Source organism: Fistularia commersonii, chromosome 20 (genome assembly GCF_037954325.1).
Source record: "Fistularia commersonii isolate RoL2024-O1a breed Wild chromosome 20, RoL_Fcom_v1.0, whole genome shotgun sequence".
NCBI lineage: Eukaryota > Metazoa > Chordata > Actinopteri > Syngnathiformes > Fistulariidae > Fistularia > Fistularia commersonii.
In genome coordinates, this window is record NC_141303.1 from 7,599,211 (window position 1) to 7,624,333 (window position 25,123).

The window sequence follows — 25,123 nt, forward strand, 5'->3', positions numbered from 1 at the left end:
GAAATGAAAATATTATTTTCCTGTGAATCTGCTTTTGAAATTTAAAATCCAGATAATTCTTAGATGTGATTGATGCAGATCAAAATGGAATATACACAGCATATGCATGTTGTTGTTGTTTTTTTTTGTATGTGTGCTCATTTATTCTACATAATATTATGAGCGTTGCTTTAGAAAACGCAAAACGATTTCTCCACTTCAGAACTACAAAAAGAAAAAAAAACAGAGTGAGAACTCATTCTATTTTCCATCTCTTTCGGACTTGCAAGCACGCCGACTCCTCTCCCCTGACTGTGCCCTGATTGTTGTGGCTCGATTTTATCCGAGTAAAGTTGGCCGCGAAGTGCATTGATTTGATTTGGCTTTCATATTGTTGAAGAATGGCGGATTCTCAGGAGGAGAAGCTTTACAGAGCAGAATACGCCAAAAGCGGCCTCGCATCTTGCAAGAAATGCAAAGAGAACATCGCTAAAGGCTCGCTGAGAATGGCTATCATGGTGCAGGTAACGTCTGAAGGAAGCTAGCTAACTAGCTAACCGCCAGCCAGCTTAATATCCCACAACGACTCGGCCTATTTCCTCCTACGAATTAAAGCCTTTTATTTCAATTTTTGCAGAATGTACTGTTTGAGGATTCTAGTTGGAAGCCCTCTTTATCCTTTAAATGGTATATGATTTTTTGTTGACAAGCCGCTCAGCCTTGAGGGATGCCGAACTGACGCCGCATCCGTTTGTTCGAAAGAGAAAGTTGACTCAATGAATGAATAGGAACATGAATAGGAATGACTTTTCATTTCGATATAGTATCACATATTGATAAGGATGTCTCGGGCGTTTTCAGCCGTACCTTACCGTAAACTTTGATTAATCTGTTTCTTTAACATTCCACGATTCAAACCCGTGAAATGCTCCTTTGTCCCCCGTCATCGAACGTCGAAAACATAATAATGCTTTATTATAGGTTTAGCCTAAAACAAGAAACATGTGACCTAAAATCAGTATGAAAACACCTATGAGATATCAGGAAGGTAAAAATCTTCCAAAAAAACGACATTATAAGCATTATGTGGTGCAAGAAGTTACCCGCAAAGTAAATTCAAATAAGTAAAATAGTAATTTCTATATAAAATAACAATACATAATAATGTCTCTATTTGAAATTAAATATTCAGATTTTCAGTGTGTGGTGAATATATATATATATATATATATATATATATATATATATATATATACTTTTTTTATTTTATTTTTTCATACACTGAAAATTTCATTTTAAATACAGACATAATTATATGTTATTATATTATATTATACAGACTACTACTATATTATGTATTACTATTATATATATTATTCTTCACAGATTATTATATTATACATTGTACTGTTACATCTTATACAGACATAATCTAATAGTCTGGCAAATGAATGATAACTACTAGATAGTTTTCCATATTCAATTACCCTTATTTCATCAAGTTGCTTCAACTGGAACCATGTTAAATTTCCATTATACAGATTTTTCAAGTGAATCCCATCTCAAACATGTGGCGGTGTCATCGCAGTCTTTGTGTTTTAAGCCTCCCATCTCCGTAACTTTAGTTTTCCCTGTTCGCTTCCTATTCTCTAGTCGCCCAAGTTTGATGGAAAGGTTCCCCAGTGGCACCACTTCTCATGCTTCTGGCAGCGAGCTGCAGCCCAATCTACTGCAGACATCGCTGGCATCTCTGACCTCCGCTGGGAGGACCAGGAAAAGGTCAAAAAGGCTGTTGAGAATGGTGGCTCTGTTGCAGGTCAGTTTTCCAATACACACGTTTTTATGAGACTCTTTACAATATTAGGGAAATATCCTTGTACTGCACAGCCTCTTATATTCTTATTTAAGAACACTGTCACATTATCCTGAGTAGAGGTGGTTTTACAATTAAGCTTCTCATTTGAAGTCAAGATATGAGGTTTCCTCCTGAGGGTAACTCTGGCAGTATAGTATTGCCTTTTTGAAAAATCTTTTCTTTAAAGAGAATGTTTTGTTTGTCGGTTCAGCCTTGCATAGTTTGGTCAGAAAAACATGAATATTTATTATCCTTTATTACACTTTTGTATGGCTTCTCCCTCATTCCCCAGTGAGCGATCTGAATGTGACTACCTTACTGTTGCAGGAAAAGGAGGGCAAAAAAGCGGAGCCAATGGTGAAAAGACATTAAATGACTTTGCAGTGGAATACGCTAAGTCCAATCGCAGCACATGCAAAGGCTGCGAGCAGAAAATAGCTAAGGTTGGAGTCTTAATTGTCTAAATAATTTATTTGTATCATTACATTGTGTTCTACAAAGTAATTATAAATGACTATGTAATATCACATCTCCTCTAACACAATAGCAAATTTGGGTTTGCATCCCTAACCTAATAAGAATGTATTTGTCTCCTGGCTTTGCCTTCAGGATCAGATCCGAGTGTCTAAGAAAGCTGTGGACCCGGAGAAGCCCCAACTGGGTCTGATTGACCGGTGGTACCACACGAGCTGCTTCGTTAGCCGCCGCGAAGAGCTCGCCTTCAAGCCTGAATACAACGGAGCCCAGCTGAAAGGATTTAACGCTCTGAGGGCTGAAGACAAGGAGGAGCTGAAGAAGAGGCTTCCTGCTGTGAAAACTGAGGGGTGAGATGAAGTATATTCTGATAATGTTATCTTAATTTATAATTTATATGGTAATTTATAATTAATTTATTTTAATCTATAATTTCCCTTAATTATCTATAATTTATCTTCCCTGTGAAACTCATCTGTAGTGTAATGTTTGTATTGCTTGAGAGGAAATACTGGTTTAAAGACCGATGTGACCTCTTTGATCCTTCCAGCTAATCATTAATTCTGCTTCACCCTGTCTCTCTACCACACAATAAAGAAAATAGTGGTATTAGTCCTGCATTGTGCATACTCTTTTGTCTGTTTAGAACTATTCACTAGTCCCTGTGTATTGTCTTCTCTGCAGAGTTATCAAAAAGAAAAACTACTGGTTACATTTTTGAGGAAATTCTTTTTACAGAAAGCGTAAGTCTGATGAAGTGGATGGAGTATCAAAGAAGCAGAAGAAGGAAGAGGAACAAGAGAAGACAAAGTTGGAAGAGCTGCTGAAGGTACATTTTGTTTTCATGTTTTGCAAGAAGAAAGTGTCAACCACAGTTCTGAATATGGTGCTCTCTTTATGTGTTTGTGTTTACTTTCAGAATCAAAGCCAGCTGATATGGGGAATAAAAGACAAGTTGAGGAAGTTCTGCTCAACAAATGACATGAAGGAATTGCTGATTGCAAATGGCCAGGAGGTTCCCTCTGGAGAGACCAATGTGAGGAACCAACTCTTCATTTGGAAGTGTAGATTTTCTCTATGAGTGATTGGCATTGAATAAAATCCATTTAGATTAGGAGTTGTAATAAAGAACACATATGGTCTGCTTACCAAGGTTGCTTTTGTACTGTCAAGTAGCAGTACAAATGACAAAATTGAGACAGAAGTTAAACAAAATAAATCAATTATTTAAGTAGTTAGTTTATTTAGCTGTGTTTTCTGGTTTGCTATATTTTACTCACTGAATCCAATAATGGATTTTCTCTCTCAAATACCATGTATAATCTAAAATCACGATTGCCCTCTCAATCATTATTAACTCACCTCAAAATTGTTCAGTAATTACCTGGAAATTGTTTTTTACTTGAGCGACTTTCAGGAGTAATGGGTGTCAGTTGTCAATAATTCATTTATCTTTCAAACCCAATCTTCACTTTAGCAGGTTGGTGCAGAATATAAATGAACGTTGCATCTATTGTAGTTATGATGTATATTGCAAGTGCATATTGTGTTTTCAAAGTACATATTTCATTACGCATAGCCACTGTATATTCTTTCATTGACAGGTGGTGGACAGCCTGGCTGATTGCATGGCTTTTGGGGCTCTGGAGGCTTGTAATGAGTGTCAGGGCCAACTGGTGTTCAAGGGCGATGCCTATTACTGTAAAGGGGACATCTCAGCTTGGACAAAGTGCGTATTCAAAACTGCAAAACCTGTGCGCAAGGACTTGGTCATCCCTAAGGTAGGGGATGAGAACAGCTGTCTTGCTGAGTATGAATGAAGTACCTAAATCATTGCCAATCAGTAAGCAACAGTTTGGTCAGTCAGTTGTTTTGAGTCTTTTTAGCCTGCAGAGGGTTGCAGACAAAGTCTAAGCAGACATTTCAATGAAAAATATATATTTGTTTGTAATTTCAGGAATTCAATGAAGTTCCCTTCCTCAAAAAATTCAAGTTTAAGCCACTAGACAGAGTGTACCCTAAGGATTCCCCCCCGCAAACTGTAACTGCACCCAAAACTGAACCCCTGGCTAGTGCATCCAGCACACAGTCCAAGCCACTGCCAGAGGGCGCACCCCCAGGTGAGTGCTTAAACCTAAATAGTTGGTGTCCTGTAAAAATATCTTAAATCAATACAAATTGTAATGTCTTTGAAAGCAAGCAAATTAAAACTGAAATGTTCCAATTCAATTACTGATAAAGTAGCTCCCTCCCTTCATAGATAAACCTCTTTCTGGTATGAAACTGTTGACTGTGGGCAAACTCAGCAAAAACAAGGATGAATTGAAGGCTGCAGTAGAAGAGCTGGGTGGGAAGATCACTGGCACCGCCAATAAGGCTTCACTCTGCCTCAGCACCAAGAGTGAGGACCCAATCAACTAAATTACATTTTATATCTCAGCGAGTTACATTTTCAGGTCAAATATTAAAATGTATTTTGTCATATCTGTCTTGTGCAGAGGAAGTGGAGAAGATGGGGAAGAAAATGGAAGAAGTAAGGGATGCTGGTGTGCGTGTAGTCTCAGAGGATTTCCTCACAGACATCAAGTCGTTAGACAAAGGCATCCAGGAGCTCATCTCGCTACGTGCCATCTCACCCTGGGGTGCAGAGGTTAAAGTGGAGGCTCCAGCTCCATCAGCAGCATCCAAATCAGGAGCCCTTGCTGCCAAGAGCACAGGGAGGGTAAAGGAAGAGGAAGGTAAGGCCCCTGGAATGAAACACTTTGCAACATGGCTGTTTTTGTTTCGAAATGAAAAGTGTGCTTCAGTTGAATGTGGTCTCATTATTTCAGGTGGTAGCAAAGCCAAGAAGATGAAACTCACAGTCAAAGGAGGAGCTGCAGTGGATCCAGATTCAGGTAGTACATTAAGTTGAGTTCTGGCAACCCTTCAAATTTTGAAAGCCATTTAAAACATGAATCTAAGAACAAATCCTTGATTGCTATTCCTATAGCTATTATTTATGCAAAGTGGCAGCTCTGATTTCATAACTGATTATATATAATAGTATTTAAAATTCGGAATATATGTTGAGTGAAGAATATTTGGTCCTGCATTGGATTAGAATTTTTGAGCAACTTTTTTTTAACACAATGTTTTTTATTCCTGAAAAAATATGAATCCCATTTTAGTCAGTGGTTCGAAAAGACGGGGAAGTTTAAAGAAAAGTGATTTTTAGTTTCTGGTGATATTTTTAAAAGTGTATATTCAAAAGAAAAACTTACAATATTGATTCACAGGTCTTGAAAATAGCGCTCATGTCCTTGAACAGAGTGGTAAAATGTACAGCGCAACCCTAGGCCTTGTGGACATAGTCAGAGGAACCAACTCCTATTATAAGCTGCAGTTGCTCGAGGATGACGTCCAGAAAAGGTCCTTGTACTTCTTTGTCATTTTTAATGAAGAATAATTAATTTATAACAATAAAAATATTGTAAAGTAATTAATTAGTTATTAATTTATGTCCTTTTTTTCATTAAAAATGTTATTTTGTGTACTCATAATGCTCGACAATCATTTTTTAATGCAATTGTGACTTGTCTCCCACCATTTCCCATATTTTGCTTGACGTGTCTGTCATCCGTGCAGGTACTGGGTGTTCAGGTCATGGGGCAGAGTAGGTACTTCCATCGGAGGCAACAAGCTAGACAAATTTCATGACAAGAACTCTGCGCTGGACAACTTTCTGAGCGTTTACAAGGAAAAAACAGGCAATAACTGGGGTTCCTCCAACTTCACTAAATATCCCAACAAGTTTTACCCACTGGAGATTGACTATGGACAGGTACACAAGATAATCGACAGATTTAAAGCAATTTTTTCTGTAGGTGACTTATTTATTTGTTATTAATTAGGATGAAGAAGCAGTAAAGAAGCTCACAGCTACCGCTGGGACCAAGTCAAAGCTGGCCAAGCCTGTTCAGGAGCTGATCAAAATGATATTTGATGTGGAGAGCATGAAAAAGGCTATGGTTGAGTTTGAGGTAGGAATTTTTTAGATTTGTTGTTGTAGTTGTGGTGATGGTGGTGTGAGCCGTCAGATTTGTAGAGTTCACTTCATCAGCATCAAAGGAGAGTAAGTTTATAATCTAAATTCAAAATAATTAAGAATTATGTCATGATTACACATGACATTTCAAATGCCATAGTAGCTAATCAAAACTTTGAAAATCGTCGGACACAACATATTGGAAAAAATACAGGTCTTTTACTTCCAATGATGATGATGTTTCTTGCACATTTTTTTTTTAATAAACATGTTACCATGTTATTGATCAGCTGTTAAAATAAAATCACCAGAACAATTGGAGCCAGTAATATTAAACTGAGGAGCTAGTGAAGCAGCTGTTCATCTCCCCTGAATACACAGTAAGTTACTGAGTGGAAACCAGATGGTCTGAATGACTGCAACCCAGCCTACTTTACTCTCAGTTGGGAAAACCACAAAGACTGATTTATATCTTAGTGAATATGAAAGTACACTTTTAAACATTAATATTGTAAAGGCCATGTTAGAGTTTCCTCATAGCTTATAGATAAGGTTTCTTTTTGAAGTGTCACATGTTGATATTACATTTTTGTGGTTGCTGAAGGGTCAGGTCATTTTTGGTCAAATTGGAGTGAAAGAGTTCATGAAGTCCAAGTGGTATCCTTTCAAAAATGTTCTCACACTTATCCCCACTTACTTTATCATTTTAATGTATAAGAATTTATTGTTAAGAAAAAAAAATGAGCTTCTATAATGATTAATAGGCATTTATCATCACAACTCCTGCAGCAAATCACAACTGTCATTGTTTTAAGAAATAAGGACACCCAAAGTGTCAAATTACTGAGATCTAACTAATGAAAATGTGAAATAACAACTCTGCAGATAATTAATTGTTAGCTATTATATCCAGCATCAAGTAGACCTTTTTTTGAATTTTTAAAAAATAAACATATGTCAATTTTATCATTTAGGTTTCCATAAAACCTCAGTCTACACTAGTGTACTTTCAACCCCTTTTTAATATAAGTAGGTTGGGTTGAATCTGAGGTAATGTTTTTTCTTCAAATAAGGAATAGGATTATGGAACCTTAGTGGGCTTGTTTTTGTTTCATCAGCACTTGTAATTCTTTGATCTTTTACTGTCTACAGATTGACCTTCAGAAGATGCCTCTTGGAAAGTTGAGTAAAAGGCAGATTCAGAGTGCTTATGCCCTCCTCACTGAAGTGCAACAGGTCAGTTGGCACTACATCTCCTGGTCGCTCCCTGGTGTTCACATATGAATATTCCTTCTCAACAGTTATTCTGTTCCTTCTTATACCAATGAAACTTTACAGAAACGCAACTCTTAATTAGTTTCTGACAAATTAAATATTCTATCTTTGGTTGTAGGCTGTGTCTGATTGTTTGCCTGAGGCCCAAATACTGGATCTTTCCAATCGTTTCTACACCCTGATACCCCATGACTTTGGCATGAAGAAACCTCCTCTGCTCAGCAATCTAGACTATATTCAAGTAAGGACATAAACAAAGGGACATTTTAATATAAATGTATGTCTTGTATGTAAGGTAATGTTATAAGTAAAAAGCCTACTGCAATGACAGTCACCTTTATAACATGCTAATGTTACTCTCCAGGCTAAAGTTCAGATGCTGGACAATCTGTTGGATATCGAAGTGGCATACAGCCTCCTCAGAGGAGGGGTGCAGGACGATGACCATGATCCCATCGACATTAACTATGAGAAACTCAAAACGGACATTGAGGTCAGCAGCGCACCATTTCTTAAAATTGTAAATAATGTTTTCAGTTTGAAGAGTTTATGTACAGAGGGACATCTAAATGTTCTTATCTTTGTGTACAGGTTGTTGACAAGACCACAAAGGAAGCTGAAATTCTTTTGCAATATGTTAAGAACACACATGCAGCCACACACAACACGTATACACTGGAAGTGCAAGAAGTAAGCTGTGGTTCTGGAACTCCTAAACTTTTATACTCTTATGACTTGTTTCTTTTTTTTTTTTTTGATGGTTTTCCCTCTCTACCTAATACCTACTGTATTTGTGCCTGTGATTAATGATTTTTGCCGTCATCAAATCTTTCCCTCATTTAGATCTTCAAAATTAAGAGAGATGGAGAGCGCCAACGGTACCATCCCTTTGAGGAACTACACAATCGGCAGCTACTTTGGCACGGTTCACGTACAACCAACTATGCTGGTATCTTATCTCAGGGTCTCCGTATTGCACCCCCAGAGGCCCCAGTGGTGAGTTTTCGTAATAATCAATCAAACCAAAAACTGCTTGGGGGGGTTATTTAAGTAGGGGGGTAAGCAATGGTAACTTTACGTTTCTATTTTCGTCCTTTCAGTACTAGCTCTCTGACATTGCTGTTTTCTTGGTTTACCTCCAGACTGGCTACATGTTCGGCAAAGGTGTGTATTTTGCTGATATGGTGTCCAAGAGTGCAAACTACTGTCACACCTCACAGACAGACCCTGTTGGCCTTCTGCTTCTTGCTGAAGTTGCTCTTGGAAACATGTAAGCAGCCGACATATAAAAATATGGTACTATTGTTCTACCTATTGCAAAATGTTAATTTTATGTGTTCTGATAATGCAGGCATGAGTTGAAAAAGGCCTCTCACATTTCCAAGTTACCAAAGGGCAAACACAGTGTTAAAGGTAAGAGGTACACGGAATTACTGCTCAGCCTCTGTTTTGTGTAGATTTGCTGTGTTTGACTAATGACTATTGATTTTTCCTATATGACATAAGGTATGATATATCATGATTTATCATGTGTTTACATCTGATTAAAAGTTTTGTATTATTCAGTTGTGTGTGTGTGTGTGTGTGTGTGTGTGTGTGTGTGTGTGCGCACGCATGTGCACGTTCACGTTCCTGTAAAATACAGCAATTGTAGGAAATTAATATCTGTGTGCTTCCATCAATGCATGCATTATTGAGTTCTGTTATTGTGATTCCTGTAAATATGTTAACAATGTTTAAATGAATACATTTTCTGTCTTTTCCAGGTCTTGGTAGAACTGCTCCTGATTCCAGTTCTGCAGTCACTTTAGACGGAGTCCAAGTGCCTTTGGGAAAAGGAGTCCACACTAACATTGATGACACAAGTCTATTGTACAACGAGTATCCTTCCAAAACTTACCTACTCCAATGGGTAGAGAATAATTTTACCAAATAACCTCAGTTTTTCCAACTGCATTTATACTGACACTTTTATGCCAATGGTAGTTGCCAGTTTGACAGGTGCAAGTAACGATATCAGGTCTGGTGCTGGTTTTAGCTCAACCTCTCATGGATGAAGTATTGGCTATCTTATCTAATTATAATGTTCAGTCTCTTGGGCCTATTAATCCTTTTTAATACCTCGATGAATTGTGGCACAAAATCAATAACTTAACTGGGTCAAGCCATGGATGGCTGAATTTGACACATTAGAAATACAGAGATACTAAGACACATACCAACTGTGTCTGGTAAAGACAGCACACACCATAGACTGCTCAATGAGCCAGTAGCAAAAGTAATTGCTCCACTGAGATGAGTGGTTCTGGAAATTTTGTGTAGTACTTTTCAGGAATACCATGTAAACTGGCAACAATTGCACTTTGAGGAACAGGGAGTGTCACTGTTCCCGACACAAAATCACCTCTCAAGCTGTGTGAAATGTTTTTCACTGTGATGTAGCCAGCCTCTTTCTTCCTTAACGGGCTTTCCTCCAGATATATTGTGTATGATGTAGCACAGATAAACATGAAATATCTGCTGAAGGTCAAGTTCAACTACCAGGCATCCCTGTGGTGAGAGGGTCTGCAGCCGAATCCTCCATTGTGAATCTACTAACTGCTCTCCTACTGCATGGCTCCAAGCTACTCTTTTGGTGCCGGAATTGTTGTTCAAACTGTACATTACACACTCAGTGTAGCTGATTGTTATTTTGAACTTAAGTGAAACTGCTGCGACATCTTCACCACAAGAACAATTAAGAATTGACTTTTTTTTTTTTTTTTTTTCATGTGGCCATTAACTCTCGATGTCAGCAACCAAACATTGAAGTGTGCTTCTCAGTTGACCAGAGTAGTTTTTAAGGTTGCTATTATGCAATACAATAAGTAAATGCCATTTGACTACATTAGGAAAAAAAATTCCCCTGAAACCTTCATGGAGATCGCAACAATTGAGATGTCTGACAGTTGTAACATGATTGTCTTAAAAACTTGCTTGCAGAATCCCATCTGTCATCCGAGGGAAAAGCTGAAAGATCACTGCTCCATCCAGTTGCCCAGCCTTTAGTCTCTAGTAGAAAACATCAGGAAAAAAAAGGAGTGATTGATGAATATATGATGCTTTACAATAGTCATTGCAACCCTGTCACTTTATTTCTTTTTCATCAGACTAGGTAACTGATAGCCTTTAGTATTCCTGCATTAGGTATTTGTAAACTTCTGAATACCTGAAAAATACAGTCCATACCACTTAAAACAATTACCGGAATGTTGGGAGAGTAAAATCTTTGTAGTCTTACATGCGACAGAAGGGTGTTCCTATTACCTCCTCTCAACGAGCGGTACAACTGCAGATTTGATAAGCAGCCGCCTGACGTCCAGTCTCAACATCACCAAATCACGTTACATTCTGACAGGTTTTCCCACCAAGACGGTGTCCAGGTTGGAAGATACTGGACAGGATTTGACATGTATATACTTCCTGTGTTGTTTAACTCAGTCTGTCTTCCATGATTAAAAAAAGGATTGTTTTGGTAAGTGTTTATGACAAGGTCTCTGTTGCCATGCAATATGGTACATTTTTCATAGTTTTCCTTGCTCACTTGAAACACAATAAAACTCGGATATGGAAACTAGTATACTGAGTCTGGGATTTGCTTGATGATGTCAGAGCATCTGGGGCACTCGTTAGTGTCAAATGTTGCCCACTACTGGAGGTGAAGGTAACCCAGTGTTACATGTCTAAATATTTGGGTTTTAATGAACAAGGCATCATCATGACTCACATTGATCTGTAAATGAAAGAAGGGTTGTGAAAACTGGACAGACCTAACTCGAAGCTCATTCAGGGAAGGGGTTTGATTATGCCCTGGATGTGATTAAGGTATGATGGTAGATGCAAAGTTTAAGAATACCTGCACTAGAGCAAAACTGCAAAATGAACCTCTATGAAACAATAAAGGGGTGCTTTGTACGAATTCACGTCCACGCAGTGCAACAAAACATGTTTCCAAGCCTTCACCCGCTACTTTTCAAACACATATGTACAGGGGAATTTGTATATATCCGGTAAACATTAAGTAATTTTCAACCACGAACAAATAAAGACTTAACATCTCAAATCACCCTCCAGACAACAGCGTCCCGACCCAGAATGCATTTTGACAAGGTCTTTGAAAAAGCGGCGCGGCCAATTCAAGATGGCGGAGATGGACCAGCTGTTAGACGAGAGTGAGTAACAACACAAAATCAAGGAGTTTGCTTCATGGACAAGAAGATGTCAAATATTCGAAATTTCACGTTTAACGATAAACTCAAACAATTACTGCCCCAATGATTGTTGCGAATTTGGGGACGGACTTACAAATCTATTTTTGACGCAAATACATGCCGGTCTATCCAAGTCTGCTAACGTGAACATTTGTTAGCACGAGCTGCTAACGACTGCTAATATTGGAGTTGAGCAAGTTACTTTAGTCCAACTGGGTAAACAAATAACGTTAGCTTAGCTTCGTGCTAATACGTATCTGCTAGCTTGGGGTTAGTTCAGTGACAGCAAAGGTTGTGTCCTAATGCTTCGGTAACATTTGTACATCCACCGGGTTTCAATTTTAGTGAGAATAGTTTCAGTCTTTCGTCACATCTTTCATACTTACTCATTTGAAATTATTACACGGCAATGTGCTGTGTGTGATTTTGACAAGATGCTGACGGGAGTCTTGTCAGCTGAGGAAGTCGACGTAAACGTAGCTAACGTAACTCATATTAGCGTAATGATAAAGTGTTAGCTCTTTACGCACATTCCTTGTGTATGAGATCTCAAGCATTAGAACGTTATCCGTGCTTGTCAGCTTACATTAGTGGGGTAGGCCTAATAGTCTGCGTTAGCTTTGCTGTATCGACCGTCAAATTACCTGGTTTTCTTTAATGGCAAGGGCAATATGACTAACGCTAGTAATGTCCTTTTGATGCAGCTGTAAACGCAGATATCATATGAACTTCCAACTTCCTGGCATAGTATATATTTATACCTGTGTATAGCATTTCCACTACCCCTAATACAACTCCATCACCTCCCACAGGCTCTTCGGCAGAGGCCCTTGTCAGTCTCAAAGGTAAATAAGTTCATCTATTTTCCTTGAAGTCTATGTCTGTATTGTGCTGTGTGTGTGAGAGATATTTGTATTGATGAAAAATATGTGTGTTCACACCAAAACACTTGTGATCTGTTCAATCACAAGCTCTGACATCACATGGGGAGATAATCCTAATTTGAAGGAAAATGTGTGATGTCACATTGGCGAACATTTAAATGGAAGTTGCAATATCATAGGGAAAGCTCAGAGACATTTTGGGGCTTCTCGATCATAAACTATTAGCTGTGAAAATTGAGATGAGACCCTCTGCAAACTCACAGCTCTCATCTCCCCCAGAACTATGGCTTTGCAAACCTTGGGCTCATGAAATGTTACTGGATAGTACATTGGTCAATTCTTTATCCATAGTTTTAGACAGACATAACCAAATTGAGTAAGCTTGTGTCTGCATTTAACTTTTTTAGAAATATAAAGCTCTCTTGAAATTCTGTTCTATCAGATATGTTGTATCTTTCTTCAATGACAAGCTTATTATAGGAACATTTTCAAGTGTCAGACACTGTCAAATGAAAGTCTTTGTTGGTATTTTCCCCAAGTGTTCTATTACTTGCCTTTATTGTGTTCTCATCTTAAATTAACACCTTTATTTATGTACAGAAGGCAGTTTGTCCAACACGTTGAATGAAAAGAACAGCTTCCAAAGAGCTCACAATACAAGGGGACGACAGTCCTTGCTCACAATGGACACGGTAAGGGCACAGGTGGCAAGTTCAATTTATGTATTCATCTGTCTGTCTCTCTCTCTATTTATCAATCTATTTATTATTTAAGGGGGGGTAATTAAGCTGAATTTATCGGTCTAATTATTTTCATTGCATTTATTTTATTTTACATCTGATGATGTTTGAGTTACTGTAAAAATAAATGTTTTTAAACTATACCTTTCCCATACTGAAAGTGAACTTTTTTTCTGTATAGGACTTTTAAAAATTAGGCTTCAGCAGTCATCATTATTAATGGCTACACCCTTTCAATTCTAGTATCTGTGCCCCCTTATGCAAAACGTAAGAAAAAGAAATCTCCTGAAATGGATGAAAAACTAACCATGTCTACTTGCTTCAGAACTTATTCTGTGGTCTAGAGTAATGGTGCACACCTAAGTATTTGCTTTGTCCAGAGTGCTGCTGTTACAACTGTTACAAGTACAACTGTCTAAAGATTACTTTTTGGTCAAGGGTAATTACTTATCCATTATAAGTAGTTTTTTTTTTTTTTTTTTTTTTTAAGATTAGGTATAGATTGCTAGCCACGTTGCATGGTTGCTGCTAACGCTCCCACACAGATCACTTCCATTTTTGTTGGTCAGCACAAGGGTACCTGTTTAAAAAAATTTCATACAATTGATTGAATATACAGTTGATTCCAACACGCCTACGGTACGTGTTGTCATGATGAAAGTGCCATTTCCATTTTGCTGTTACACAAATCAGTGCTACAGTACTAGTAAAATCCTTACAGTTCCTTTCTCAAGCATGAAAGTTTTGAATTATACATTTCTTTTTCTACCCTGAGATATTTCTAAAACGTAAAATGACCCTATTTTTTGACTTTTTATTTATTTATTTAATTTTTGTTTTTTATCAAATGTCAGTGGCCCAATTCAGAATTATCTGTCCACATTTATTTCCAGCCCACACGGAGCTCAAAGCGGAGCCGTTTGTTTCGGGAGGATGATGAGCAACCACAGCAGCGTGTACCCTCCAGATCACCGCGGAGGAGCCAGAGGGTCATCACGACACCACAAGTAAAATTAAAATGATATTATACTCCTACTGAAACTAAAATGTTAGATAACAGATGTATTGTTTTCAGTTTTATGCATTGCCTTGAACCAAATATCGAATTTATTATCACCACTAGGATTTTCTTCAGGACTGATTTAATTTTTGTCATTTAAAGAGACACATTACTATCTGTAGAGAGCCAGTTTGAAATGGATCGGATAGTAAATTGCATCTGAAGAACAGGCAAACCATGTCTTAAAAAAGGACTACAGTAAGTTTCTGTGCACTTTATTAATTTGATATAAATCCTCACCCAAAGGAGCCAACACTGGACTTTTTCTACTTTCTTCACAAGCAAATGCTTCACTCTTTCACTTTACTTCAACATACACTTTATTTATTGTCAGTTCAGGTGCAGCAGTAGACACAGAATGTTGTGATGCCTTCTTTATTTCCCATAAGAGTGAGTTATTTGCTTGGAATATCCATCCATCCATTGTCCCCTGCTTATCCCGAATCGTGTTTCAGGGGGCAGCACCCGGAGCAGTGAGGCCCAGACCTCCCTCTCCCCAGCCACATGGTTCAGCTCCTTTGGGGGGACCCCAAGGTGTTCCCAGGCCAGCCTGGAGACCTAGTCTCTCCAGCGTGTCCTGGGTCATCCCAGTGGTCTCCTCCCAGATGGACATGCCCGGAATACCTTCCCTGGGAGGTGTCATGGGGGCATCCTGACCAGTTGCCCAAGCCACCTCATCTGACTCCTCTCTATGTTGAGGAGCAGCAGCTCTTCTCCGATTTCCTCCCGGATGACTGAACTTCTCCCCCTATCTCCAAGGGAGAGTCTGGCCACCCTGTGGAGGAACTCATTGCAGCTGCTTGTATCCGCTATCTTGTTCTTTCGGTCACAACCCACAGCTCATGATCATAGGTCAGGGTGGGAACTTAGATAGACTGGTAAATTGAGAGCTTTGCCTTTTGGCTCAGCTCCCTCTCCACCACGACAGACAGAATCTCCTCGACGCCCACCGGAAGTCATTCTCCATGGTCCCCCTGAACTCCTCCCACACCCAAATTTTTGGCTTGGCAACCACCGAAGCCGCAGTTACTTGGCCTGCCAGTAACTGTCAGCTGCCTCCGGAGCCCCACAGCCCAGAAAGGCCCAATACGACTCCTTCTTCAGTTTGACGGCATCCCTCACCACTGGAGTCCACCAGCAGGTTCGAGGGTTGCCGCCCCAACAGCCTCCGACCGCCTTATGGCTACAGCTCCAGTCTGCTCCTTTACAACGGAAGCACGGAACATGGCCCATTCAGACTCAATGTCCCCTGCCTCCCTCAGGACGTGGTTGTAGTTCTGCCAGAGGTGGGAGTTGAAACTCCTTCTGACCGGGGACTCTGCCAGTCGTTCCCAGCAGACCCTCACGGTGCTGGGAATAGCAGGTCTATAAATGTTATGGACAGTAGAAGAAAGTTTAAATGTGGTTCATTGTTTTCTGTTTTTAGAACATGTTACTGAATACTGAATAACCTGTTTGTTTTTTGTCTTTCCCCAGAAATTTTCCAGTGTAGTGACTCCTGATAAGAAGTCCTCACAGAAAATCGGATTAAGATTAAGAAATCTCTTAAAGCTACCCAAAGCTCACAAATGGTGCATCTATGAATGGTTCTATTCCAATATCGACAGGTAAAGTATAGCGTTTACTCACACGAGAATTAGTTTTTTGCATTAACATTTAAATACAAACCAGAACTTATACTTGCTCCATGTGCACGCCACTATGTAATCCTATGTAATCCCTCTACAATGATCACGATTGAAAAAATCAATTATTAACAATATGGTTGAAATGTTGAAATAACTAAAACATTAGACCACTTTATCTACTTTGCTCAAGTTTCATTTAATCTTTCTTCCAGACCTCTCTTTGAGGGGGACAATGAATTCTGCCTCTGTCTGAAAGAGTCATTCCCCAACTTGAAAACAAGAAAGCTGACAAGAGTTGAGTGGGGAACAATCAGGAGACTGATGGGGAAACCCAGACGGTACAACACAATCCTTACATACTGAAGATCACGACAAAAAATGTTTACTCATCTGCTTCTTGTCATGCTTTTACAGAAAGTTGTGGTATTTGGACAATTTTTGTAGCAATGTTTTCTCACATAAGAAACAGAAATTAAGGCTGATGTTATTACCCAGGTGTTCATCAGCATTTTTTGCTGAGGAGCGAACAGCACTTCGACAGAAGAGGCAGAAAATGCGCCTGCTGCAGCAAAGAAAACTGTCTGATGTATCCAATTGTAAAGACCTTCCAGATGAGATCCCCCTTCCACTCATCATAGGAACCAAAGTCACTGGTAAGATGACTGATGTGATCACTCCCTGCAGTCGGCAACCACATACAGTATATTGTTGTGCACTATACATTCAAGTTGTCTGGTTTACATTTCAGCATTTTACTGTTGTCTGATTTGGATAAAACCTTGTTTGTTAGTTTATAGGTAAAAATATATGAACAACCCTTTGAATGCAAATAGAGTTGGTAGACATCTTTTGCTCCTATGTAACTCTGACTTAACCTTTGACCTGTTTGTAATGAATCAAACGTCTCTATAAACTGTTCGATTGCAGTTACCCATCACACAGAAAGTCATGTATTAATTGTTGTCATTAGGTTTTCAGTTTTGTTAAATGCTTTTGGTTCACCACCAGATACCAGGTATATTGCTTACTGTAATACCATGTTCTAAACACAACCTTTATCTTTGACTCTTGTTTTCTATGTTCTAATAGATTCTAAACAACGTCTCTGCAATTTTTCCACACAGCTCGGCTCCGAGGTGTCCATGACGGTTTGTTCACAGGGCAAATCGAGGCAGTGGATACAAGTGCTGCTACCTATCGTGTAACCTTTGACCGCAGTGGCCTGGGAACACACACTGTGCCTGATTATGAAGTCCTGGTAAGATACATGTCATTTAAAACAAAACTGCTCCTGAGAGTGTGGTTGAGGTTGTATTTACATTGTGTAGGAACGTAGCTCAACCGGTAAATTGAGAGCTTTGCGTAGATTGACCGGTAAAATGAGCACTTCGCCATTTTGGCTCAGCTCCTTCATTACCAAGACAGACCTGCGCAGAGTCCTCATCTAAAGTGAGGCCGCAACGATACACCCGTCTATCTCCTCCATCCTTCCCCCACTCATGTATAACACCCCGAGATAGTTTAGCTTCTCCACTTGAAGCAGGACCTCTTCCCCGACCTGGAGTGGACACTCCATCTGTTTCTGTCTGTGAGTCATGGTCCCAGATTTGGAGTTTTTTTTTCAAATATGACTGCGAACTGTTCACGCAAAAGCTGGAGATCAAAGTCCAATGAAGCCAACAGAACCTCCTTATCTGCAAAAAGCAGAAACTCAATCCTGCGGCAACCAAACCGGATCCTCTTGACGCCTTGGTGCTGCTGAGAAATTCCGCAACAGTTGTGGACAATGCTCTGACGCCAATCACACAAGGACTAAACAACCCGAATTACAGGGTTCGGTACCCTATATTCTTGGAGCACCTTACCAGTTAGGGCATCTGCCCCTGCGGGCACTGCCACCGAGGAGCTTTTTGACTACCTCAGCAACCTCAGGGATTGAGAAGGATGTAAGTATTGGAAGTATTCCTTCCACCAATCCACAGTGTCCCAAGTTGAGGTCAGAAGCCTGCCATCTCCACTGTACAGAGTTGACGGCATGCTGCTTCCCCTTTCCAAGCTGCTGGATGGAAGACCAGAATCTCCTTGGAGCCCTCCAAAAGTCATTCTTCATGGCCTCACTGAATTCCTCCCATACCTGAAACTATATTTGGGTCTGCCAGGTCTGAGTGGCATCCTCCCCCACCATCTGAGCCACCTCACCACCAGGTGATGATCAGTTGACAGCTCTGTCCCTCTCTTCACCCAAGTATCAAGAATGTGTGGCCTCGAGTCTGATGCCCTGACAACAAAGTTAATCATTCAACTGTGGCCTTAGGTGTGTTGGTGCCAGGTGCACACGTGAGCAACGTTATGTCTGAACATGATGTTTGTTATGGACAGTGTATGATGAGCACAGAAGTCTAGGAACAAAACACCACTCAGGTTCAGATTGGGAGGCTGACCCTCCCAGTCATGCCTTTCCAGGTCCTACTGTCAAAGCCCACATGAATTTTGAAGTCCCCTAATGAGACAAGGGAGTCACTGACAGAAGTATTCTCTAGCAACCCCTCTAGAATCTCCAAAAAGGGTGGATAGTCTGAACTGCTGTTGGGTGCATTGGCACTTACAGCAGTCAGAATGCATCCCCCAACCTGAAGGTAGAGGGAGGCTACCCTGGCTACTAAGGGAGGCTACTGATCCACTGGGTTGAACCCGAACATACTGGCGGCGAGTTGGGGGTGCAATCAGAATTCCCACACCTGTCTACTGGCTCTCACTGGAGGCAAATCTAGACAAGTAAAGAGTCCAACCCCTCTCAAGAAGCCTTTTTCCAGAGCCTGAGCCGTGCATTAAGGTGAGTCCAACTATATCTAGCCAGAACCTCCCAGCCACATGCACCAGCTCAGACTCCTTCCCCACCAGAGAGGTAATGTTAAATGTTCTTAGAGCCAGCTTCTTCAGCCACTGCCAGACAGCCAAGGTCCCCCACTTCAGCCAAAACTCTGCTCACACTCGACTCGAGGGTCAAGTGTGATGGGAGCACAAACAAAGGGGGACCCACATTGACATTTCCGGCTGAGCCCAACTGAGCCCCATGGGTGCAGGCCTGGCCACCTGGCTCCCGCCATGGAGCTCCCTCCCTGGCCCTGGTCACCTGTGTCCATTCAAGGGACAACCAGATCCAGTTAGTTTTATCATTGGCGCCTTTTTAGCCAAGCTTTGTCTGGTTCCTCACCCGGGACCTGTTTACCTTGGATGTCACTACGAGGGGCATAAAACCCCCAACAACTTAGCTCTTAGGATCACTAGGGACGTGCAAACCCCTCCACCAAATAAGGTAATGGCTCGAGGAGGGGTAGTTACACTTACCTTACACTTTTGAAAGCATTTTGTCATTTCTGTTTTGTTTTTCAGAGCAATGAGCCCAACGAGACAATGCCTATTTCAGCCTTTGCCCAGAAGCACCGGACAACACGCTACATACAAAACTTAATGACTTCGCCTCGGGGCCCCTTCCCACCCGCCACTACTCCTGTTCTAATGGTACACCACTGTGTTTCTATATTTGTGTACTGTTTGCCTGGAATTGGACTGTGTTTTTGTTCCTCAGAAAATATAGGCTATAATGACATTCCATCTGTTGTTAAATAGTAGATATTTGGGAACTGAGTGTTAATATTAATTATGCCATTGTCCAACTTACTAATAGGACAATGACCCTCTTATCAACCAATCACCATGGAGAAGCAAACTTCCTGGTGCTGATGGAGATACTCTTGGAGGATTTCCTGTGAAGTTTCTAGTCCAAGTGGTAAATGAATACCCTCAAACAAAATACTTTAAGCTAATCGCTTAACTCCTTACATGTGGTAACAAGTCTTTTGTTACCAGACAAGGCTATCCAAGATCCTTATGATCAAGAAGGAACACATCAAGCACTTGAAAGAAATGAACACAGAGGCAGAGAAACTGGTAGGATTAATAGAACTCTTAATACATACATGTTTGTGAATTTATGACATCCATACATGAAGCTCATCCTGAAGTACTTTGTGTCTGATCATTTTTAGAAGTCCTATTCCATGCCAATAGACCTGGACTTCCAGAAGCGCTATGCTACAACAGTGCTTGAGCTGGAGCAACTCAATAAAGACCTTAAGAAAGTCCTTCATGAAGTGCACCAGTTCTGCTGTGAGGTAACTCAATTAATACATATCGATCACTCATGATTGTACCGTAGATTAAAGCACCTTTTCCACCAAGACTGTGCTCTTATGAGTTGAGTCATTTAGGACAGCAGGATTTCATCTCCTCTATTTCACTTAAGGTGGTTGCCATACCAGAGTCGCAAGAAAACTGGCATTCTTCTAAACAGTCAATCGAGAGGCTTGCAATGTACATTTGTGTTCAGAGACACGGATAACCATAGTTATTATAGAATTAAAAAGTTTACATTTTGAGATGAAAGTTGAATTATCATGAAAGGAAAAAAATTCAATTCAAACTCAGATTTTGCTTTTACCATTTTTCCAGGAATTGTCCTAAAGGGCTTTTATGAGGTTTGACACAGAGGAACTCTTCCTTTTGCTTTTTTACTCTTGAGACCAATTCTCCAATGAAAACAAACAACTGCTCACAGATTATTTAAAATATCCCTTGCACATTTCTCAGGTGAAATTTCAAATCAGCAGCTCAGCAGAGAAAATAAAACTAATGCATATCAACTTGATGTGGTACTTTGCATCATTTTTGTGACCAAAAGACCTTTTTTTTCATTTACATGACTTTTGTCCTCTTTGTTGTGGTTTAATTCTGGTAATAAGTGGCAGCTGAGTGTGTTTGTGTGTGTGTTCAGCTTGCTCCAGATCAGGGCATGGTTCCAGCTAACCAGCCAACCGAGCTGCAAAGGCAATGTGATGAAGCAGCACAGCAGATCGTCCAGCTGAGCAACTCCTTGAAGGAAGGGCAGCAGAGTGTGACAAACCCGAGCCTGACACACCTCATCTCCCGCCTGACAGCTTTGCTCTTACAGATCAAGGTAAGGGATTTCAACCTTCATGAAGACATCAGTTGACTCAGTGGCTACTTGTGGCCCAGACTACTTCCTGTTATAATTTAGTCTCAGCAAGGCCTTTAGAATAAAACAAACAGGCAATGCAGCATCACTGTGTTTCAAGTGCCCTCTCTAACACACACACACACACACACACACACACACACACACACACACACACACACACACTCTGAGAGGGGGTTGGGGGGAGAAGCTCCAATTACTTGTCCACTCCAATATCTAACACACCTGCACCACCAGCATGACTAATAGATGTGTGTGTGTGTGTGTGTGTGTGTGTGAACTTCCACTTAAGCTCCACAGATTTTCTTTTTCCAACACTATACTTAACATTTCAAAGCATTGATTAGATAAAAACAAAAAATAGGTGATCTACCAAAATCCATTAAAGTGCATTCCATGGATAGCAATTTTGGTATGAACACTGGTTGATTACTAATTGAATTGACTTCACTTTTTTGTATTGTCTTTCAACCTTTATAGTTCATTTGGCAACCTGTTCATTGTCAATTTGGATCTTTTCAGTCCCTGGCAGATGGAGGAGACCTGAATTCGTTTGAATTCAAATCTCTAACAGACTCCCTCAATGACATCAAAACCTCCATTGATCCCTCCAACCTCAGGTAAATGATCTGGTATTGTTTCTAACTACTCATCTGTGGGCAACCCGGAGTCACAGTATTGTATAACTTTATAATTTCTTATATTATCAATAAACTATAATTTTCCTGTTTGTTGGTTGTATTAGCACTCATTATACTCCATTTTCAGTTGCTTCCAGAACAATGTGGAGATCCACGTGGCACACATCCAGAGTGGCCTTAGTCAACTGGGCAATCTGCATGCATTTGCTGCCAACAACACAAATACAGTCTGAGTACCTGCAACATCCCCACAGGTGCATGCACACACATCGGTGTGGAACCGTCTGAATCCTAACGAGATGGTGCTTTTCTCCTGAACTGTAACCAAAATCCCAGGTGGATGTTATGGACCACAACACAGTCTGAGTTTTGGATGTTCAGTTAAAAAACTCAGTCTTCTTAGCAGGTTCTTGATGGAAAGGAAGATTCTTTTTAACCTCCTGTTTTATTGTATAAAAATGTTTGTGCACCTAAAAGAATTCAAACTTTGAAGTTTTCTGCAAATGCAACAAATCCACGTCTCAAACCTCTATGGTTATTTATTGGTTCCATGTGCCAAACATTGATTCTTACAGTTTTTATAGTTATTTATTTATTTTGATTAGGTGTCTATGGTTACGAAACAATATTTTGCTATCTCTATAAAGTTTCCTCCTGTTGTATTGTGTTCTGTTGCTCCACCAATGGCAAGCACGGTGGAGCCTAAAGGTTGTTTTATAAAATTGTTATTGTAGATAATTGTACAATATTTGATTGTTAGGATTATTGTCAACATTTCTATTGTGTTCAGAAATGGCTTTTGTAATTTTGTGTGCACTGAAAAGAGATTTCGGTATTTTTGTAAAGGAGAACTCTAGGGTTTTAATGCCTTTTTCTTCCAAAAGTTATCTTCGCATTTCCAGATTTGGCATGGCTGTTGCTGCAACTGCCAACCAATGCCTGCATCATTTAAAAAAATAATTTAAAAAAAGTCAACCATTTTTTTTCCATAGAGAATCTCCTTTTTCAGTTTTGTAAAGTTGTATATGAGAGTGCCTCAGGGCAATTCTATATAAATGTTCCAGTCTTTTTGTAATAAACATGAAATTGCAAAGTGACATTGGGGTCTTATAGTTTTTAGTGTTTATTTAAAATTGAGTTTCAGATATAACCAACCATGAGTTCATTGCTTTATTACAATAAATATATATATATGTTTTTAATTCCAAACAACCATGGCTTTTCAACTTGAAAAAAAAAAACACACATCACAAAAAAACACTAAAACCAGCCATGGCCTTATTTTCCCATTCAGAGTCTGAATCAGAAAAGTCCTGTGGCTCAGTGGTGTGAAGCGGGGAAAAGTGATTGAACGTATCCCCTGCAGTTCTCACTTTGGGGTACAGGATTTGGCCACCAGCATCCTTCGGAGATGACCTGCTGAAGTTATTCTGCAATGGGATCGGCGGGATCACGACCTTCATCTCCGGTCCAATGGTCTTGTTGGGCGGGAAATTGTCATATTCAACCAGAACCTTCTGGCCCTGGTTCCCGGTCATCCTGGCGTCAGGTGGATGCTCATTCTCCTTGTGATAAAGATGGACGTTACAACATGGGACATTGACACTCAGCTCGTGGCACTGCATCTGCTCAGGCTTGACTCTGCTTCCCTCCTTGTTGTAGATGCAGGAGGCCGGTAAGTGTTCGTAGCCGCTGGGTTTGGTTGTCAGACTGCTCCTGTGCGCCTCCTCTGTGTTTTGGTGCAGGGTAGGTCCATAGCTGTCCTCCCTCACAAACCCTATCCTGTGAGCTTCAGCGTTGTGGCTGCTGTCATACACTAAATAAAAAGAAATCATTTCAGTTATACCTGATCATGCACGGGGAATATGATGCACTCCCAGTATGTTCGGTTCAACAAACGGTGACAGTAATGACCTTTTTCCTGGCACATCCTACCCTGCAGCTGGCCGAAGGGCGCGGGAGCGTTCTGGACCTTCACGGACACCGATGAGCCCACCTGGCGGCGCGATTTCGCTCTCCTGTTTTGAAACCACACCTGGAAAAACGGACACCGCTGATTTTAACCCCTAACTCTGGTAAATCTGCTCTGGGATGGTGTTGCGAGTCTTAAAAAAATGGACCGGTACCTGGATCCTGGACTCAGGCAGCCCGGTCAGCGCCTCCAGCCTCTCTCGAAGGTAGATATCGGGATATTTGGTGTCTGAATAAACTTTCTCCAGCACCTCGATTTGTTGCTGGGTGAAGTTGGTCCTCTTCCTCCTGTGCGTCAAGATTGCCACGCATTTATCCATCCTCGGCCCCGAGCTGGCAGAGCTGAGGTAGTTTGTAACATCCGAACCTCTGAAGTCTGAAACAAACAAACTGATTTCATGGCGAAAAAAAAACACCAAACCTGCAAGACGAGGTGAAATCGAGCAGGGCTTGCGCGTAAATTTACGCACGGGAACGGCGGGCACCCCTTTCCTCACCAACCTGAATTCACCATGCTGTTCATCTGCAAACTCCCTTCGTGATACATCTGGAAGTGGTTCAGATCCCCGACCGTGAGATTCCCGTGCATTGCAGACATGATCCTCGACGTATTTCCACCGATCCACTAAAACGGCCGTACGTGCGTTACGAGGGGTTAAATCCCCCCTCGATCAAAGGTGGCGAGCTCTGGATGTGTGAATGGGGCAGCCATCAGGGCCGGCTGGCACTGCAGAAGCCCCTGCGCCAACTTCAGACGTCTGCGGACCGCCAGAGGTGTGAGGGCCTCACACCCGCCACAGAAGCCGCAGGTCCTTTGAGAAGAGGTTTTAATGGAATCTGCATGTTCAATACACATCGGCAGAGAAAACATTTATCCGCTTTGGAGTGGGTCAGGCAGTAATGGACTTGTGGCCCTTCAAAGACTCACCGTCGGAAACCATTTCCTCAAAAGGTCTAGGGCTCCCAAGGAACAGTGCTTACAAAAAAAAAACAGTCAGTAAGAGGGGGAAAAAAGATAAAGAAATTCTGCTGCCTTCAAGGTATCTTCTGTTTCCAGTCATCTGGGTTTTGGTTAAAAAACTGCTGTGCATATTTTAAACAATTCACCACATGAATGTATTATTTTACATGTGCATAAGCATGAAGGATACAATAATTATATTTGAGAATGTATCACATACATGTTTTTCAGATTTATTTTGAATTACATATGATTTTATTTTCAGAATGTATCCATTTTATTTGGAAAAGTGGTGCATTGTGCGTTACCTCTTATTTGGGTT

At 40.5% G+C, this 25,123-nt stretch overlaps 3 protein-coding genes across 4 annotated transcripts; 2 read left to right on the forward strand and 1 right to left on the reverse strand.

The window, feature by feature from the left end:
* The first annotated feature begins 277 nt into the window (after positions 1 to 277).
* On the forward strand, positions 278 to 11,224 carry parp1 (poly (ADP-ribose) polymerase 1). Its single transcript, XM_086167498.1, has 23 exons — positions 278 to 503; positions 1,633 to 1,795; positions 2,162 to 2,277; positions 2,444 to 2,658; positions 3,047 to 3,137; positions 3,228 to 3,344; positions 3,913 to 4,089; positions 4,266 to 4,428; positions 4,569 to 4,709; positions 4,807 to 5,046; positions 5,140 to 5,205; positions 5,587 to 5,719; positions 5,936 to 6,131; positions 6,202 to 6,330; positions 7,488 to 7,571; positions 7,729 to 7,851; positions 7,975 to 8,103; positions 8,202 to 8,300; positions 8,454 to 8,606; positions 8,753 to 8,880; positions 8,962 to 9,023; positions 9,377 to 9,491; positions 10,088 to 11,224. The coding sequence occupies exons 1-23, from the start codon at positions 381 to 383 to the stop codon at positions 10,167 to 10,169; spliced, it is 3,045 nt and encodes a 1,014-aa protein (XP_086023624.1). The 5' UTR covers positions 278 to 380; the 3' UTR covers positions 10,170 to 11,224.
* A 545-nt stretch (positions 11,225 to 11,769) lies between these two features.
* On the forward strand, positions 11,770 to 22,927 carry lin9 (lin-9 DREAM MuvB core complex component). Its single transcript, XM_086167000.1, has 15 exons — positions 11,770 to 11,821; positions 12,673 to 12,705; positions 13,345 to 13,436; positions 14,378 to 14,491; positions 16,021 to 16,151; positions 16,385 to 16,510; positions 16,668 to 16,825; positions 17,297 to 17,430; positions 19,566 to 19,694; positions 19,861 to 19,962; positions 20,043 to 20,123; positions 20,222 to 20,347; positions 21,007 to 21,189; positions 21,751 to 21,848; positions 21,997 to 22,927. Exons 1-15 carry the CDS (start codon positions 11,791 to 11,793, stop codon positions 22,100 to 22,102), a joined length of 1,644 nt encoding a protein of 547 aa, XP_086023126.1. The 5' UTR covers positions 11,770 to 11,790; the 3' UTR covers positions 22,103 to 22,927.
* Positions 22,928 to 23,116: 189 nt separating this feature from the next.
* mixl1 (Mix paired-like homeobox) lies at positions 23,117 to 24,438 on the reverse strand. 2 transcript variants are annotated; one of them, XM_086167215.1, is made up of 4 exons: positions 24,342 to 24,438; positions 23,996 to 24,216; positions 23,784 to 23,904; positions 23,117 to 23,685 (listed from the first exon to the last, which is right to left on the reverse strand). In XM_086167215.1, the coding sequence occupies exons 1-4, from the start codon at positions 24,436 to 24,438 to the stop codon at positions 23,117 to 23,119; spliced, it is 1,008 nt and encodes a 335-aa protein (XP_086023341.1). The 2 variants fall into 2 exon arrangements, with proteins under 2 accessions (XP_086023341.1, XP_086023340.1); XM_086167214.1 differs by having other exon boundaries at positions 23,775 to 23,904.
* Between the last annotated feature and the right edge of the window lie 685 nt (positions 24,439 to 25,123).

Coding starts and splice junctions, on each gene's coding strand:
- parp1 (XM_086167498.1), top strand. CDS start 381: ATGGCGGATTCTCAGGAGGAGAAGCTTTACAGAGCAGAATACGCCAAA. Junction 2,278..2,443: donor GCGAGCAGAAAATAGCTAAG/GTTGGAGTCTTA, acceptor CTTTGCCTTCAG/GATCAGATCCGAGTGTCTAA. Junction 5,047..5,139: donor GAGGGTAAAGGAAGAGGAAG/GTAAGGCCCCTG, acceptor TCATTATTTCAG/GTGGTAGCAAAGCCAAGAAG.
- lin9 (XM_086167000.1), top strand. CDS start 11,791: ATGGCGGAGATGGACCAGCTGTTAGACGAGA. Junction 13,437..14,377: donor CCTTGCTCACAATGGACACG/GTAAGGGCACAG, acceptor ATTTATTTCCAG/CCCACACGGAGCTCAAAGCG. Junction 21,190..21,750: donor CTTTGCTCTTACAGATCAAG/GTAAGGGATTTC, acceptor GGATCTTTTCAG/TCCCTGGCAGATGGAGGAGA.
- mixl1 (XM_086167214.1), bottom strand. CDS start 24,438: ATGTCTGCAATGCACGGGAATCTCACGGTCGGGGATCTGAACCACTTC. Junction 23,905..23,995: donor TGCCTGAGTCCAGGATCCAG/GTACCGGTCCAT, acceptor CCGTTTTTCCAG/GTGTGGTTTCAAAACAGGAG. Junction 23,686..23,774: donor CCAGGAAAAAGGTCATTACT/GTCACCGTTTGT, acceptor CTTTTTATTTAG/TGTATGACAGCAGCCACAAC.